We start from the raw sequence: 16,953 nt of genomic DNA, 5'->3' as shown, positions 1-16,953 counted from the left end.
CAGATTGACGTTTAAAAACGTGATTCTGCACAGTGATGCCGCCCTGCCGCAGTATAAACACTGCGGCTGGACGGCAACCAGTTAAAATCTAATCCCACGATTGATAATCTACCAGTTTGCTGTCACACCAGCAGTGAACAGGCTGGCCAAGTATAACTTAAAGCCCAACTGAACCTTCGGCTTAAATCAGTTTCATACATTCTAACTGCATCAAAACAATAGGTGTTCAAATCATATACTTTGTTTTCTTTAGAGTAGAAGAGCCTCTTCATCTTGATGCAGAGTGGGACCCTGGTCCTTTTTGGGAAATCATTAGACTCTCTGCAGTGGTCCCCCCCTGTTGAGTCAGAGTTGGAGTTAATTAGCAGATAGCATCAAGCTGGCTGTTTGCAGTAGGAGGTGTTTCTGCAGGACCTCTGCACAGAGAGCAAAGGTCCTTCTCTGCATGAAGCTGGCAGAGGACAGGCTTTTCTACACCTTTACTGCTACTTTTTTCTAACAAAACATATTCTAAAACTGACTATAAATTAGTAGTTTTTTTTTAGCTAGTAGGCTTAAAAAAAAAAGAAAAGAAAAAAAACTGATTTCTCCATCTACATAAATGAGGTGGATGGAGGAGTCCCCACACTGGGTAATTGTATTCTGGCACTGTCAGAATACACTGATCTGCAGCCGCAGCCGCTGATGGACAAATGTTCTTCAACTTTCCAACAGGGACAGCCAAACAGTGATCGAAATTCGTCTGGTCCCTGCTGAGCCGGCCGAATTTTGATCCATCGATGGCCAGCATAAGGCTTTGCACCTTTTGTTTTGATATACCTGGAATGTATCTAGCTGAATAAAAATGAAGATTAATTAGGCATTAAACAGAAATGGCCCATTGGCAAATATCTCAATTTCCAGGTTACTGATTTGCCTTTTAGGACATTTCATGGCTAATGGCATAAGGCAACAAGACTCTCATTCTCATTCTCTCTCTCTCTCTCTCTCTCTCTCTCTCTCTCTCTCTCTCTCTCTCTCTCTATTTCTGTAAACGTTCTGCATATTATGCAAACTTCCTTGGCCATATTAGAGTGTACCAATTCCTGCTCACATTAAATCAACATGAAATTTAAATCCATTATAGCAGATGCCTGGGAATTATGTGCAGGTTTTATTTCTGATATCATAAAATATTCTCTTTTATCAGTAGTATCTAAATCAACATCAAAGAACAAAACATACATAATAATTAGCTGACAGCTGAAAGTGGCTCAAACTTTGCTGTAAAGAAGGATAATGAACATCAGAGTGAAAAAAAAATCTTCTGGGTTTGCTAAATTACTGAGCAGAAAAAGAGATAAAAGTATAATTCTAGGTCTGACTTAAAAGTGACCATTACTTAGAAATGTGATCAAAGTAGGAATTTTAAATATATTACTTGGAATCTACATATGTATTAAGGTAGCTTTTGCTTGTCTGAGGTATAATTCTCATGAAGGTATGTAAAAGCAACAGATATTTTGTAAAAATAAGCATCATTCAGTACTTTGGTTGTGATCAGTACTCATATTGTCTGCTCATGCAGGATAAGCATTACCAACAATTAAAATTATCTTTGACCCTTTTATCTGGTTTCGATCTGGCACTCCTTTCTGTATTTCTATGGTTTCATGCAGTATAAACAACAATTTTCTATTAAAGCCAGCCTTATCAGTTGATTATGCTTAACTCACCTTTGGTGCCCAGACACTGCTTTCAGCCATCGGAAATGAATAAACATAGCATTTTTTTCCAAATATTGGTATCATATGACTCACTCTCATTCCTCCCACATGCCAGGGGTGTTTGATGATTGGCCAGTGAGATACTCTGAGCTATCACATGAGGGTGGGGAGAGAGTCCTCAACCTTGTGTAAGCTCAAAGTTATGACTTCTAGACAAATGGAAGGCAGGAGAGAGAAAGGAAAACAAGCATGTCCATCTGCTAGGGCTGCCGATAAAGTGGACAGGTGGCTTTGCCTTGGATCGGCAAAGAACAGATTAGCTTTATTCTGTATAATGTTGATAACTGAAGTATAACAGGATCCACACTTATGATTGAAGCCATGTATTGTACAAATTAAATATGAAAGTACAGATCCTGTTATGGCTTTAGCATCACCATTTATGCTGCTTTAATAAGGGGTTATAAAATGGAGATTGTCAGGAAGTGCTGGCCATGTTTGCAGAATATACCAGCAGAAGCATTTTTCATTGCACCACCCAGCTACGCAATACATATTTTGCCAGGTGAGTTAGGCGATACTGTGTGGTGTATTTTGTTTTTTTGCTGCCTTAGGGGCAGCAGTGAACTCAGGTGCCCCCCCACACAATCTAAAAAAGAGAGCGAGGAAAGATAGGAGAGAGAAACTTTCCTCCAGCACCACCTCCAGAATGAAAGCAGCCCCCCGGAGACAGGGTCAGGAAAGCCCAGTGTCGTCCTTTTTTGGGAACCAGAGTCGGCCTCTACCTACACCCTCCAGCCACCCACAGCCTATCTTGGATCCCATGGCAGAGCTAAGGCAGTGCCTCACCTGGTCCCCATCCTCTGTCACCTGCCATGTGTGTCCCTTTTTCTAGTGGGCAGTGCCGCCCCCTGAAGAATGCTGCCCAAGACAAATGTCTTGTTTGCCTTGCGGTAAATACACTCCTGGCAATACTGAACAGTTCTCACCTATTCTTCCTAAGAATGCCATGGTATCATGAGAGTACAATGAAGTAGTAAAAAAAGTGGGGCTTTAGTGCTGCATTCACACTGTCATTTGCATTGTGTTTACATGCATTTAGAGGGCATTTTTAAATGTATATAAATGCATGTAATAATTTTCCATTGTTATACGCATTTAAAGCCAAACTTCACCCCAAAAGTGAAGTCCTGCTGGTTCACTCACTCCCTCCAGCCTTTAACCGAGTTACAGTTTTTTTTGGAGGGAGCAGTTATGAAAGTTTAGGTACCCACTACCACTTTCATAATCGCAGTGTGGAGTCAGCTGTTGTTCCTTAGGATGCCACATTTGGCTCCCATATCCAAGATGGTTGTGCCGAGGACCTGCAGAGGTAAGAAGAACTGGCTGAAGGTAGACAGCTCTGGGTTTCAGTTCCTGATTTTTAAAGTCAGCAGCTGGAGTCTGTGTAGCTGCTGAATTTAAAAAAAAAAGAAATTTCTCTTTAAGTGTGGCCATTTTAGCTGTGTTTGAGGAAAATAGAGTTCTTTCATCCAGATCCAAATAGAAACTCTAAACGATGGTAAATGTACCCCAACGTGCCTAAATCTGCTTTAAAGCAGGACTGTCTAAACAAAGGAAAAAGTGATCTGGGAAATATAAAGGTTGTTTGTCTTACCCAGACCACTTCTGTGTCTAGAAAAGCTAGTGCCAGTGTTAATGAGGCGTAAGTGTATGCATAGACAAAACATTATATTTTAAGTTTTGAAAAGCATAAGGAAGAATGTTGTGAGCTTTTCAAAGTTATTTTTGCTGTCTGTGTGTTTCTGGAGAGATTTATCTTCATTACCTGTCTTGGGGATGCAACAGGAAATTAGAGGAAATCTCCCCAAAATGAGCAGAATTCCCTTCTTAGAGAGCTATCACCATTGCCTGTTTTTTTTACACATATGTGTTAGTATACAGTTATCTATAGCTATTTATCTTTAGTATGTTTTGTCTTGAGAGATGTACAGTATGTTCCCATACAGAACTATTTCAGCAGGATAGACATAATATATGAAGGTGGAAGAGCTTTTAAATAACTCTGTAAAAGTGAAACATCTGAAAGTTATGTTTCTTATCTTTTGAAAAACCAAACCAAGAAATGCTCAGTTTTTGTGTTGTTTTTTTACCACCAATTAACTTTTCTATTTTTGCTTTGTATTTCATCTAGTATGCCAGTGTTGATATATGTTCATATGCTGTGTTGAATTTGCAAATTATTATTTTCTCATTGTGTAATGTTTTTTACATTTACATTTTTAGAAAAAATACAGACAAGCTATGGAGGAGTCTAAGAAAAAAGGCTATGACCTCAAAGCTGATGCCATCGCCATCCGCGCTGCAAGAGCCTCCAGAGACATTGCTAGTGATGTAAGTTTTTCTTTGGTTAAATGCAGAGTTTATTATTCTTAAGGTCTTCAAAAATAGTACCAATGTAGCTGGACTATGCATTTCTAGTTTGTATGCTGTTGGTTACATCACAATGGCATGATGCAATGCCATAACCAATTACCAACAACCATACCACTAAAACTGGAGATAGCAATGACACTGTGACATGGATTATGATCTGATAAGTGTTTGTTTTACTTTCTGGCCAAAGCAATGTCTCTTCAGTGTGAATCACTGTGAAGATTTACTAAAACTGGTGCACTCAGTATCTGGTGCAGCTGTACATTGTAGACAATCAGTTTCTAACTTCAGCTTGTTCATTTAAGCTTTGACAATAAAACCTGGAAGCTGATTGGTTTCAGAGCTGCACCTGGTTTTGCACCATACAGTTTTGGAAAATAAATCCCAGCGCATCTTCATATAGCTACACCACACCACAAAACAGGAGGTCCTGTATTTTCTGTATGCACAATTATTTGTGTGAGTAGCTTACCAGTTAATTCCTTTTTTATTATAATTACCGCTTCAAAAAAAATAAATGTCTTTCTTTGCAGTAAAAGACTACCACCCTGTGGCCTAGTGAAGGATTGTGCTTGAAATCAAGACCAAATCCTTGCGTAACTTTATTTTAATTAATACAGACATTACTTGCAATTTTTAGCTAAAGTGAATCTATTCTCAAATTTTGACATATTCATATATTACCAGTCTTGCTAGAAAGGACATGAAAAGAAAAACAAAAATGCCACAATATTAGCCCTTCCTGAAGCAAATGCTGATTTAGGTTCCTCTTTAGAGTTGGCAGAATGAGTGAAGGCCTAGGCACATGATATGTACTGAAGGAGAAATCAGGGATCAGAATGACTAATCATCCTCTTTAATCATTAGCAATCATTTGACTAATAAGCACCTAAGGGAGTCTGGAGTTGCATTTCCTACAGTAAAGAAAATTATTTCTGCTCCATTACGCTTTATTTATCCATCCCAGCAAAAAAGCTAAAGTTCATCTAAAGCAAAAACGTTTTAGGTAATAGCATTCTTGTCAGGGTTTATGTCTGTGTCTATTTAGAAAGATTTCCTTCACTGCTTGCCATTTCTTCCCATCTGTTCTTGCCGAGAAAGTAAAAGAAATCTCTCAAAAGTGAGGAAAATATGTTAGATTGTAGCCATTGAAACAGATGTCCCCATTTGTTTTGGTGGAAACTGTAAAAATTTGGATTTCCCATCATTTTTTGTTCCTGTGTGTGACAATGTTCAAACAGAACCTATAGGGTATGATTTGCTAAAAGCAAATAGCTATTCATTCTGTAAGGGAATTTTAACTTTACAAAGAATTGCTTTTTGCAATTACTATTTGCTTAGTGAATGTGACGAAAATACACTTTGCAAAGAATACTCAATAATGTTCAAGGAAAATGAAAAAATATTTTTGACTGCACATGACTGGATGATAGAAGTCTGTAGAGCTTCAACACATTAACTAAACTAAGGAAAAATTATACTGCAAAGTGAAAATTCCCTTGCAGAGTTAACAGCCTATTTGCCTTTTGTAAATCAACCCTATAGAGAGGGTGAATCTCCACAACAGGGACAACAGAAACAATAAAAACCTAACCTTGGTTTTAAATAATTCACAATCACATTCAGCACAGCAAGAAATGACATGTATACCATCCACACAGGCATGGGAAAATCATCGTGGAGCATACTGCCTGTGATTAAGGTGCAGAAGTGCTAAACTGCCCAATCTGCTTATTTAGCCATATTAAAGAGGAAGTAAATCAGCAGTTCTTACCTACCCTCCAGCGCTGTGACATCTGTGATCTCATTGCTGCCTCTGACATATTTGCCCAACTTTCTTTCGGATTGGACATCTCCACCCATCTTGATTGGCCAGCTGGGTTGTCATAACTCTTGCAAAGGGTTAATTCATTCAGTATGGAGGCATGCTCACCTCAGGGTGTAATCTTTGGAAATTTGCTAACAGGAAGGTTAGAACTTGTGTTTCCAGAACAGACATACGTCTTTTCTGTAATAAAAAGCTTTCCTGATAGCATTTTTTCCCTTATATTCCACATTATGTTACAGTTTTCAAACACGCAATTTATTTTTAATTCACAGTATAAATACAAGAAAGCATATGAAACATCTAGAGGAAAGATGGTGGGATTCCGCAACCTTCATGATGACCCCAAACTGGTGCATTTCATGAATGTAGCCAAGATGCAGAGCGACCGTGAGTACAAGAAAGAGTATGAGAAGACCAAAACAAAATATCACACACCGGTCACCATGTTCAGCGTCATGGCCGCAAAGGAAGCCCAGAATGTTGCTTCAAACACCAATTACAAGAAACTTATCCACAACTACATCCTGCTGCCAGATGCCATGCACATCAAACTTGCCAAGAACATGAACCAGATCCAGAGTGATGTAAGTTCCTGAGTCCATTAGAGAATGTTATTTATTTATTTCAGATACGTATATAGCGCTGTCAATTTAAACAGTGATTTACATACTGTATATATATTGTACATTCACATCAGTCCCTAACCCTCAAGGAGCGTACAATCTAAGGTCCTTAACTTACATTCATACATACACATACTAGGGCCAATTTTAGACATGAGCCAATTAACCTACCAGCATGTCTTTGGAGTGTGGGAGGAAATTAGAGTACCCAGATGAAACCCACGCAGGCACAGGGAGAACATGCAGACTTCATGGTGCTGTGGTTGGGATTCAAACCAACGAACCTAGTACTGCCAGGTGGAAGTGCTAACCATTTAGCCACTGTGCTGCCCCATGTTATTTTCTACTACAAAGATCTCACAGCACAGCAGCCATTGGTGTGTTTATGGGAACAAATATGCTTGAAACAGCTTTATGTTGGACATGGGCACGATTATAAACCTTGTGCAGACTAAATATCAGACAAATTTTGCACATTACTAAAAAGCACACATTTACAAAATATTTATTTAGTAAAGAAAATTAATCTAGAAAAATAAATGTAATCAGGACAAATTTCCTTCTTTTTAGCCTTTGTCGGTTCTATATTTGCTGCATAAATATATTCAACTATATTTTTGCTTTACTACTACTGGTTTATAAGTAATGTAAAGTGTTTCTAAAGCCTATACTTTGCTTTGCATTGGAAACAGTATACAAGGCTTATAACTCCTGTGAGGTTTTTCTGTCTATGTGGTGTTGAGGAGATTTACCCATACTCCCTGTCCTAGAGACACAACAGGAATAGGAGGACATTTATCCAAAGTGAGAAAAATCCCGTTAGATAGTTGTCCAGAGATAAAGTATGACCATTTGATGATTTACATCATCTTTGCCTTCCAATGACAATTGTGACATTTTAGATTTTTCTAAAGTAAAGGAACAATTGAGTACTGTCCGTAGAGGAAAATCCAAAATTTTGAAAGGGTGAATATCCCCATTTGAGAGACAGACAGGGATATTAACAATACCACATCCTATCTAAAATATTTATTTGGAGATAGGATTTAGAAAGACACTTCACTGTTTCTTGGAAATCCATTTTCAGTAATGAGGAATGTTGAAAGGAAATAAAGAACTCTAGCCTACCTTTTTATTTTGAAATAAGAAGGGAAGGGCTAGAACTTCTATCTGATTTTATTGCTTGCTCTGTGGGAGATTTTGAAGAGATTTTCATTCAGTTCCTCACCCCTTGACATCAGTGCTGGAAATTAGACATTTTACAAGGACAGAAAAGTACAGACAGGAATAACAAACCCACAAAGGCTCTAACCATTTACCTGAAAAAAGAGTTCTTCCTTCTTCCATTGGATAGACCGTCCATTGTCCCTCTAACACCCTTTAACCTGACAGGAAGTAACAGAAAAACTCATCAGTGTGAACACTGATAACAACCTGATAGAAATTCAGAAATGTTCTACTCCTTCATTTGCTCTATCTATAGCTAATAAAAACGTTTGGGATGTAGTTGGTCTTTATGTTTTCTTCATATAGTTTCATTAACATAAAACACACACTCAATATTTCTGCGGTATTATTTAAAAAATATTGCATTGCATGAGAGAATTTTGTAAGGTTTAAAAGAATATTTTAATCTCCAAACTGCAGAATGAATATAGGCTAGACTACAATCAATGGTACAAAGGAATGGGCTGGACTCCTCTGGGCTCTCTTGATGTCGAGAAGAGCAGGAAAGCATCTGAGATTATAAGTGATTCCAAATACCGCCAACACCCCAGCAAGTTCTCCTTTACCAAGGACATGGATTCCATGGATCTTGACTTAGCCAAGCAGAATGCTGTCACTATGGATAAAGTAAGTTATTATATTAAATGTGTTACCTTTTAGACATAGATGGCATAAGTTTAGCTTCATTCTTGGGAACACTTTGTTAGTAGAGGAAATCTGTAATGTTTGTATATGTTTTCTTTCATTATTTATTATATTTAGTACTGCAACTACTGTATAGCATAATCATTTTAATACTATTATTATTTAATTTTTATTATTTATTATTTAATATTATATCATTTTAATAGTATAGATCTTTTTTGTGATGCAAATTAATCAATATAATTTTTATATTTTTTTAGCGCCGGTACATTAAAGCCTGGGAGAAGGAGAAGACAAAGATCCATGTAATGCCAGACACACCAGACATTCTTCAGGCCAAACAAAACAAGATCAACTTCAGTGAAGTGAGTGGTATTGCTAACATTTTAGCATTTTATACTTCAAAGTGTATTATGAAAACAGCGTGTCTATATAAAAGCTGAATGATACTGTGCTATGGTTTGAAACAAATTCCCAAAATTCTCTCATGTTAAATCCAGATTAGGGTGCAGATCTATTAAAACTATGAAGCAGAAAATGATGACAAAAATGGAACAGATGACTACTTTTATTTAATCTTTCCACAGTATGAAAGCTGAAACCCAGTTGGTAACTATTGGGAATACCTCACTCTTTAAAGGGCATCATTTTCCCTAGCCAGACTATATTACTCTATAAGCAGCAACAACAACACAATAAATGCAATGATAAGTTTACACACTTATCCTTAATATGATTATACCTAATGTTTCCAGTACCGTGTGTAGGAATATTTTCAATACAATATGATGGAATGAGACACCTAAGGTCATCCAAGGAAACAAAATCAGGCATGGCAGAATATTTCTTATTTTGAATAATTATCTTTAAGCTAGTCATAAGTAAAAAAGAGATTCAGGCAGCCATGGACAGATTTAGGAATACCTGATTATACAAAAAATACCCTGGTCCACTGGCAAAAATCAATCCACTCATCTCTTCCCTTCAGTTTCTATGCAGATAACCTACTTATTCTCTGAGCTCCATTCAGAGGATGGAATTCCCTGCCCACTTCCCATAATTCAACTTGACATAAATATTTATTGACAGATCTACTTCATTTGCCCAGGAACTACATGTCTGATTCCAACTAACAGCTGAAATGTAAATCTTTGAAATATATAGCTCACTGTTCTAAATGAAGCCTGCTGTCAAGCAAGTTGTCACTGTTGCTCTTAAAGTACAAGCTAAGCAATAGAGCAAGATAAAATCTTCCAGTGGGATATGACATTAGCATCTGTCCCATACCTTATACAGTTTTGTGCAGATTTGGAAAAGTTTTAACAGTTGTTTTTCTTTTGTTCTAGAAATTATACAAATCTGGATGGCAAGACATCATTAAGAAGGGATATGATCTAAAACCAGATGCTATATCAATTAAGGCAGCCAAGGCCTCAAGAGATATTGCCAGTGATGTAAGTATGACTGTAATATTATATTTGTTTGTACTTATTTAAGGCTCCCAGTGACTTTTAAGGACAGTCAATTATAAAGGCATATTTAGACTATCTGTTTGGTTGACCCAAGCATAAAATATTTTGGAATGGAGAGATTGGATAAGCAAGCACACAGCAGCAGAGGCAATTCATCAGGGTGGGGGGCAGGGAATATAGCATATACACAATGTCTTAAAACTGATCTTAACTAGTTAGCATTGCTGTCATAGATGCGAGCTCACTGAATTATCCAATTAAAAACAAGCAACGTCTTTTAAGCATTGTCTTATATGTGTGTCCAGTTTTAGAAAATATCTCCTTAGAAGATCCAAAGAACTTTTTTTATGGTAAGAAATGCCCACAGTGTGAAGAGGTATGGGTTCAATCACCCGCTGGCATCCTATACACTCAGGGAGACTCAAGGAGATTACTTCACCAGAAAGTTTTCTTCAAAGAAGCTATTGAATTTAATTCTTTACCAAGGTCATAACAAAGGCAGAAGGAAAAATTTCACATTTTCCTACCTTGTCTGTTAACAGGAGCAGCAGAACCCCCCCCCCCCCCCTTTTACTGGCCATGACAGGTTGGTAAATTTGAGAACCTGGATGCAGAGATCTCACTGCCAAAGTCCCCTTGAGTTATATGAAGCTTCTTGGAAATGTAAATCTCTGCTTTGAGTGGAGAGTTCATTTGAAAAGTAATTCTAGTCCTAAGTGGGCTCATCTATGAACATAGAAAGCATTGTTTTGTGTTCGGGTCAAAACCTTTTTGATGACAAAATATTTGAGGAACAATTTACTTAATGGGGACTTAAATTATCTTGCAAAAATATGAAAGCTAAGATATTATTATATAATAACAATGACTTTTATAAATTCTTTCTTTTTCTTTTTTAGTATAAATACAAAACAGCTTACAGGAAGCAGCAGGGACACCATGTTGGATTCCGCAGTATTAAAGACGATCCTAAGTTAGTATGGTCCATGCATGTGGCTAAGATCCAGAGTGACCGGGAGTATAAGAAAGACTTTGAGAAGTGGAAGACGAAGTTTAACATGCCTGTGGATATGCTCGGCTTCCTATTGGCCAAAAAATGCCAGACCTTAGTTAGCGATATTGACTACAAACGACTCCTGCACAGCTGGACTTGTCTGCCTGACCAGACAGCTTTTGTCCAAGCAAGAAAAGTCTATGAGATACAAAGTGATGTAAGTGTAGAGTGTGAGGAGGTCATATCTTCCATTGCTATGCATTCTTCTTTACTATACAGTTTAGGGAAAACTGGAAACATAGATTCTACTCAGTTTCTGCTCCTTATTTCAGAATGTCTACAAGGCAGACTACAATGAATTCATGAAGGGTGTAGGATGGATTCCTTTTGGATCCCAGGAAGCCGAGAAGAACAGAAAAGCCATGACTATCCTCAGTGAGAAGAAATACCGCCAGCACCCAGACACTTTCCGCTTTACAAGCTTGCCTGACTCTATGGAGTTAGTTTTGGCCAAGAATAATGCTCAAATCATGAATCAGGTAAACTGTAAATGGAATGCATTCATTTAACTACTGTTATGTACACATTTCATGTAATATGGAAATATTTATTTTTATATCTTATTATAATCTTTTATAGATTTAAAACAAAGTTTGTTTAAGTATTACGATATAACATTTAAAGTAGGCAAATAACATCAAATACACTTGTGAATGTAAATGTAATATACTAAAGGACTATATAAAAATACAATTTAATATAATATTTTAGATGTAAAATAACTTAAACTCAGTTTATCACAGCACTTTAAATGTGTGTCCTTTAGCTAATTGGGTTAGTGCTTTTACAAATCACATTTTGTCAGTGTAGCAATCAAATGTACTTCCACTGATGCATACTTTGAATGGTTAAATATGTGTGAAACCTAACCATCATACCTATATGAGCTAGTTATATATCCTGTTCCAAAACCATGGACATTGTTACAGAGTTACCCACCCTCATTGTGAGCAAAACACTCACTGTGTAATGATAGGTGCCTGCACATTTCTAGAAAGGCTTTACACGTGATTTTGTTGCGTCTGTGGAAATTTGTGACTAGCATCCTAGAAGTCAGTGCTAATCTGCTGCACTGAGTTTATAAGTATACATTGTCTAACTGCTGCATGCAGGTATGGCTGGGCACCTCTGCATTCTAAGTTTCTGAACAATTATTTACATTAATGTCATTTTGTTCCTGCAGAAACTTTACAAAGAAGCCTGGGAAAAGGATAAGAAACAAATCCATGTCATGCCAGACACTCCTGAAATCCTCCAGGCAAAGGCAAACCTGGTCAATATCAGTGAAGTAAGTACAGATGCAGTACTGTGTACATGAAACTGATACATTGTCACATTCTAGCAATGGAAGAAGAGATAACTAGTTCTGGTAAAAGAAAAAAAAAATCCTATTTTGCTAGCTATTTATAGCTATAAAAAGCTATAAAAATAGAAAGAAAAAAAACTGCTATTTTGAAGAAAAATCTAGTTTGCAGACAATTGAAATACAATTTTTAAAGGTTATCTGAGATAAACACACATTAGACATGTGCACTCTAGAAATTTTCGCTTTGTTTCGGATGCATTCATTCATTGAAGAATTTAGTTTCATCAATTATGTTGAACAAATTTGTTTTCAGAATTCGTTTCTTATTTTCAGCATCCTTTTCGTATATTTGTTGGTTCGGGTGGATTTGAAAAAGTTAGCAGTTTTTCTGGAAGATTGATATATATTGAATACATTATCCAGTCGGACAGATTTGACTTGGAAGGATTCAATATTTTCGAATGCTAGTTCAACCTACCAAGAGAAATGCCATGAGCTGATTAGACAATATCAATTAGCATCATGTGCATCCGTATTAACAAATGAAACTAAATTCAGATTCATTCATTATCAGAATCCATATGATCAAACTCTTATGAAAATTGAATTAATTTTCCCATGGGCCTGAACCACTATCACGTGATGTCATCCGAATGAAACAAATTAAATAAATGCATTAGTTAATTTTGTAATAACTTTTTTCGGATTTGTTGACATTCATTACAGTGTCCATTCAAAGATTCATATACTGTACATTTGAATCTCTCAAAATGAAATTTTCGTCCAAAAAATTTTTCAAAACGAAACATACAAATTTTTTCTGGTATGTCGATTAAAAAAGTACAACAGTCTGTTATATATCAAACTAATTTACGTATCACAGCATGTTCAACTGTGCTTAACAGGAAACCATTCCCATAAGACTTTGCCCAATGAGCTTACAATGTATTGTCATAAAAGTTATGCAGACATGCACTGGTGGCTGCGTGAGGCAGTATTTATTTGGATAGTGTGATTAAAAGACACGCAAACACCAGGAGGACACACAGGCTTCATGTAGGTAAGGCTGTTATTAGAGTAGAACCTCAGATTTCAGTGTTACAAGAAAATAGTGGCAACCATTATGATCAATTCTAGTGCTGTAGCTCAGGGTAATATAAAAGGCTTCTGACCAAAGAAAGAATACAATTGCATATACAGTTGCAAGAAAAAGTATGTGAACCCCTTGGGATTACGTGGAGTTTTGCATGAATTGGGCATAAAATGTGCTCTGAACGTCATCTAAGTCACAACAATAGAAGAACACAGTCTGCTGAACATAATACTACACAAACATTAGATGTTGCCATGGTTTCATTGCACATAACATGTAAACATTCACAGTGCAGGGAGGAAAAAGTATGTGAACCTTTGGACTTAATAACTGGTTGACCCTCCTTTGGCAGCAATAACCTCAACCAAACGTTTCCTGTAGTTGCAGATCAGACCTGCACAACGATCTGGAGTCATTTTGGACCACTCCTCTTCACAAAACTGTTTCAGTGTAGCAATATTCTTGGGATGTCTGGTGTGAATCGCTCTCTTAAGGTCATGCCACAGCATTTCAATGGGGTTGAGGTCAGGACTCTGACTGGGCCACTCCAGAAGGCGTATTCTGTGCTGTTGCAGCCATTGTTTTGTTGAATTACTTGTATGCTTTGGGTCATTGTCCTGTTGCATCACCCATCCTCTGCGGAGCTTCAGTTGGCGGACAGATGGTCGTACGTTTTCCTGCAAAATGTCTTGATAAACTCTGGAATTCATTTTCCCATCGATGACAACAATCCGTCCAGGCCCTGAGGCAGCAAAGCAGCCCCAAACCATGATGCTCCCTCCGCCATGTTTCACAGTGGGGATGAGGTTTTGATGTTGGTGTGCTGTGCCTTTTTTTCTCCACACATAGTGTTGTGTGTTCTTCCCAAACAACTCAATCTTGGTGTCATCTGTCCACAGTATATTTTGCCAGTAGTGCTGTGGAACATCCAGGTGCTCTTTTGCAAACTTCAAACGTGCTGCAATCTTCTTTTTGGACAGCAATGGCTTCCTCCGTGGTGTCCTCCCATGTACTCTATTCTTGTTTCATGTTTTCCTTATTGTAGATGTGTCAACAAAAATGTTAGCATGTGCCAGAGATTTCTGTAGGTCTTTAGCTGACACTCTGGGATTCTTCTTTACCTCATGCAGCATTCAGCGCTGTGCTCTTGCAGTCATTTTTACAGGACGACCACGCCTAGGGAGAGAAGCAACAGTGCTAAACTTTCTCCATTTGTAGACAGTCTGTTTTACCGTGGACACATCAACATCAAGGCTTTTGGAGATACTTTTGTCACCCTTTCCAGCTTCATGCAAGTCAACAATTCTTGATCGTAGGTCTTCTGAGAGCTCTTTTCTGCGAGGCATGGTTCACATCAGACAGTGCTTCTTGAAACCAGTAAACCCAAAACAGGTGTGTGTTTTTTAAGGGCAGGACAGCTGTCAGCAACACATCCAATATCATCACACTGATTGGAGTCAAGGTTGGCTCACTCCTGGCTCCAATTAGCTCTGGGAGAAGTCATTAAGCTAGGGCCTCACATACTTTTTCCTCCCTGCACTGTGAATGTTTCCATGTTATGTGCAATTAAACCATGGCAACATCTAATGTTTGTGTAGTATTATGTTCAGCAGACTGTGTTCTTCTATTGTTGTGACTTAGATGACGTTCAGAGCACATTTTATGCCCAATTCATGCAAAACTCCACGTAATCCCAAGGGGTTCACATACTTTTTCTTGCAACTGTATGGTGATAAATGATTTGGGCATTATACTGCACTTTTTATTTTTGCATTAATCAATTCCAGACTTGTCACAATTTTCTGTAAGTGTAGAAATGCAACAAAAAAAATATTATTTAGGATGTAGTAAATACCTGTAAGTGGTACACTTACACAACATCCATAACTTGACATGAGAATATATATACGTACTGCTCAAAAAAATTAAAGGAACACTTTGAAAACACATCAGATCTCAATGGGGAAAAATATCCTGCTGGATATCTATACTGATATGGACTGGGTAATGTGCTAGGAATGTAAGGAAGCTCTATTGTTTGGTGAAAATGAAAATTATCAACCTACAGAAGACTGAATCTTAAGACACCGCGAAAATCAAAGTGAAAAAATGATGCAGCAGGCCAGTCCATTATGCTGAAATTTCATTGCAGAAACTCAAAATGGTACTCAGTAGTTTTTATGGCCCCCACGTGCTTGTATGCATGCCTGACTATGTCAGGGCATGCTCCTAATGAGACGACGGATGGTGTGCTGGGGTATTTCCTCCCAGATCTGGACCAAGGCATCACTGAGCTCCTGAACAGTCTGAGGTGCAACCTGGCAGCATTGGATAAACCAAAACATGATATCCCAAAAGTGTTCTATGGGATTTAGGTCAAGCGAGTGTGGGGGCCATTCAATTGTATCAATTCCTTCATCCTTCAGGAACTTCCTGCATACTCTCGCTACATGAGGCCGAGCATTATCATGCACCAAGAGGAACCCAGGACCCACTGCACCAGCGTAGGGTCTGACAATGGGTCCATGGATTTCATCCTGATACCTAATGGCAGTCAGGGTGCCATTTTCTAGCCTGTAGGGGTCTGTGTGTCCCTCCATGGATATGCCTCCCCAGACCATCACTGACCCACCACCAAAACGGTCATGCTGAACAATGTTACACTCATCATAACATTCTCCATGGCTTCTCCAGACCCTCTCACGTCTGTCTGTGCTCAGGGTGAACCTGCTCTCATCTGTGAAAAGCACAGGGCGCCAGTGGCAGACCTGCCAATTCTGGTATTCAATGGCAAATGCCAATTGAGCTCTATGGTGCTGGCCAGTGAGCTCAGGGCCCACTAGAGGACATCGGGCCCTCAGGCCACCCTCATGAAGTCTGTTTCTGATTGTTTGGTCAGAGACTTTCACACCAGTGGCTTGCTGGAGGTCATTTTGTAGGGCCCAGGCAGTGCTCATCCTGTTCCTCCTTGCAGCTACTAGTCCTGCTGATGGGTTAAGGAGCTTTTACGGCCTGTCCAGCTCTCCTAGAGTAACTTCCTGTCTCCTGGGATCTCCTCCATGCTCTAGAGACACAGCAAACCTTCTGCAATGGCACGTATTGATGTGCCATCCTGGAGGAGTTGCACTGTCTGTGCAACCTCTGTAGAGTCCAGGTATCGCCTCATGCTACCAGTAGTGACACTGACCCTAGCCAAATGCAAAACTAGTGAAAAACAGTCAGAAAAGATGAGTAGGGTAAAATTATTTGCCAGTGGCCTTCACCTGTAAAACCATTCCTATGTTGAGGTTTGTCTCATTGTTGCCCATCTAGTGCACCTGTTGCTAATTTCATTAATACCAAAGCAGCTGAAACTACTTAACAACCCTCTGCTACTTAACTGAGCAGATCAATATCCCAGGAGCTTAACTGACTTGATGCTATACTCTGATTAGTGGTTTTTCATTTTTTTGAGCAGTGTATATGACGCCAGGTCTTTTGCTTCTAAGTTGTCAGAACTTGAGAACTAAAACTGAGGACATACAGTAGGATATTATTTTTGAAGATCTAAACATGTATTCTAG

General features: G+C 38.3%; 1 protein-coding gene across 27 annotated transcripts in view; it reads left to right on the top strand.

Moving 5' to 3' along the window:
- Positions 1-16,953, top strand: part of NEB (nebulin) — a 257,274-nt gene that overhangs the window by 100,003 nt on the left and 140,318 nt on the right. For all 27 annotated transcript variants that reach the window (XM_089659448.1, XM_089659440.1, XM_089659316.1 and 24 more), the window contains 8 exons: positions 3,993-4,100; positions 6,243-6,554; positions 8,241-8,447; positions 8,726-8,830; positions 9,812-9,919; positions 10,837-11,148; positions 11,264-11,470; positions 12,175-12,279. In XM_089659448.1, coding sequence (XP_089515574.1) covers positions 3,993-4,100; positions 6,243-6,554; positions 8,241-8,447; positions 8,726-8,830; positions 9,812-9,919; positions 10,837-11,148; positions 11,264-11,470; positions 12,175-12,279 — 1,464 coding nt within the window. The remainder of the gene's footprint in view (positions 1-3,992; positions 4,101-6,242; positions 6,555-8,240; positions 8,448-8,725; positions 8,831-9,811; positions 9,920-10,836; positions 11,149-11,263; positions 11,471-12,174; positions 12,280-16,953) is intronic.

Source organism: Staurois parvus, unplaced genomic scaffold, assembly GCF_062004578.1.
Source record: "Staurois parvus isolate SC_StPar_1 unplaced genomic scaffold, SC_StPar_1.0 ptg000031l, whole genome shotgun sequence".
Classification (NCBI taxonomy): Eukaryota; Metazoa; Chordata; class Amphibia; order Anura; family Ranidae; genus Staurois; species Staurois parvus.
This window is presented reverse-complemented; position numbering and strand designations above follow the sequence as displayed.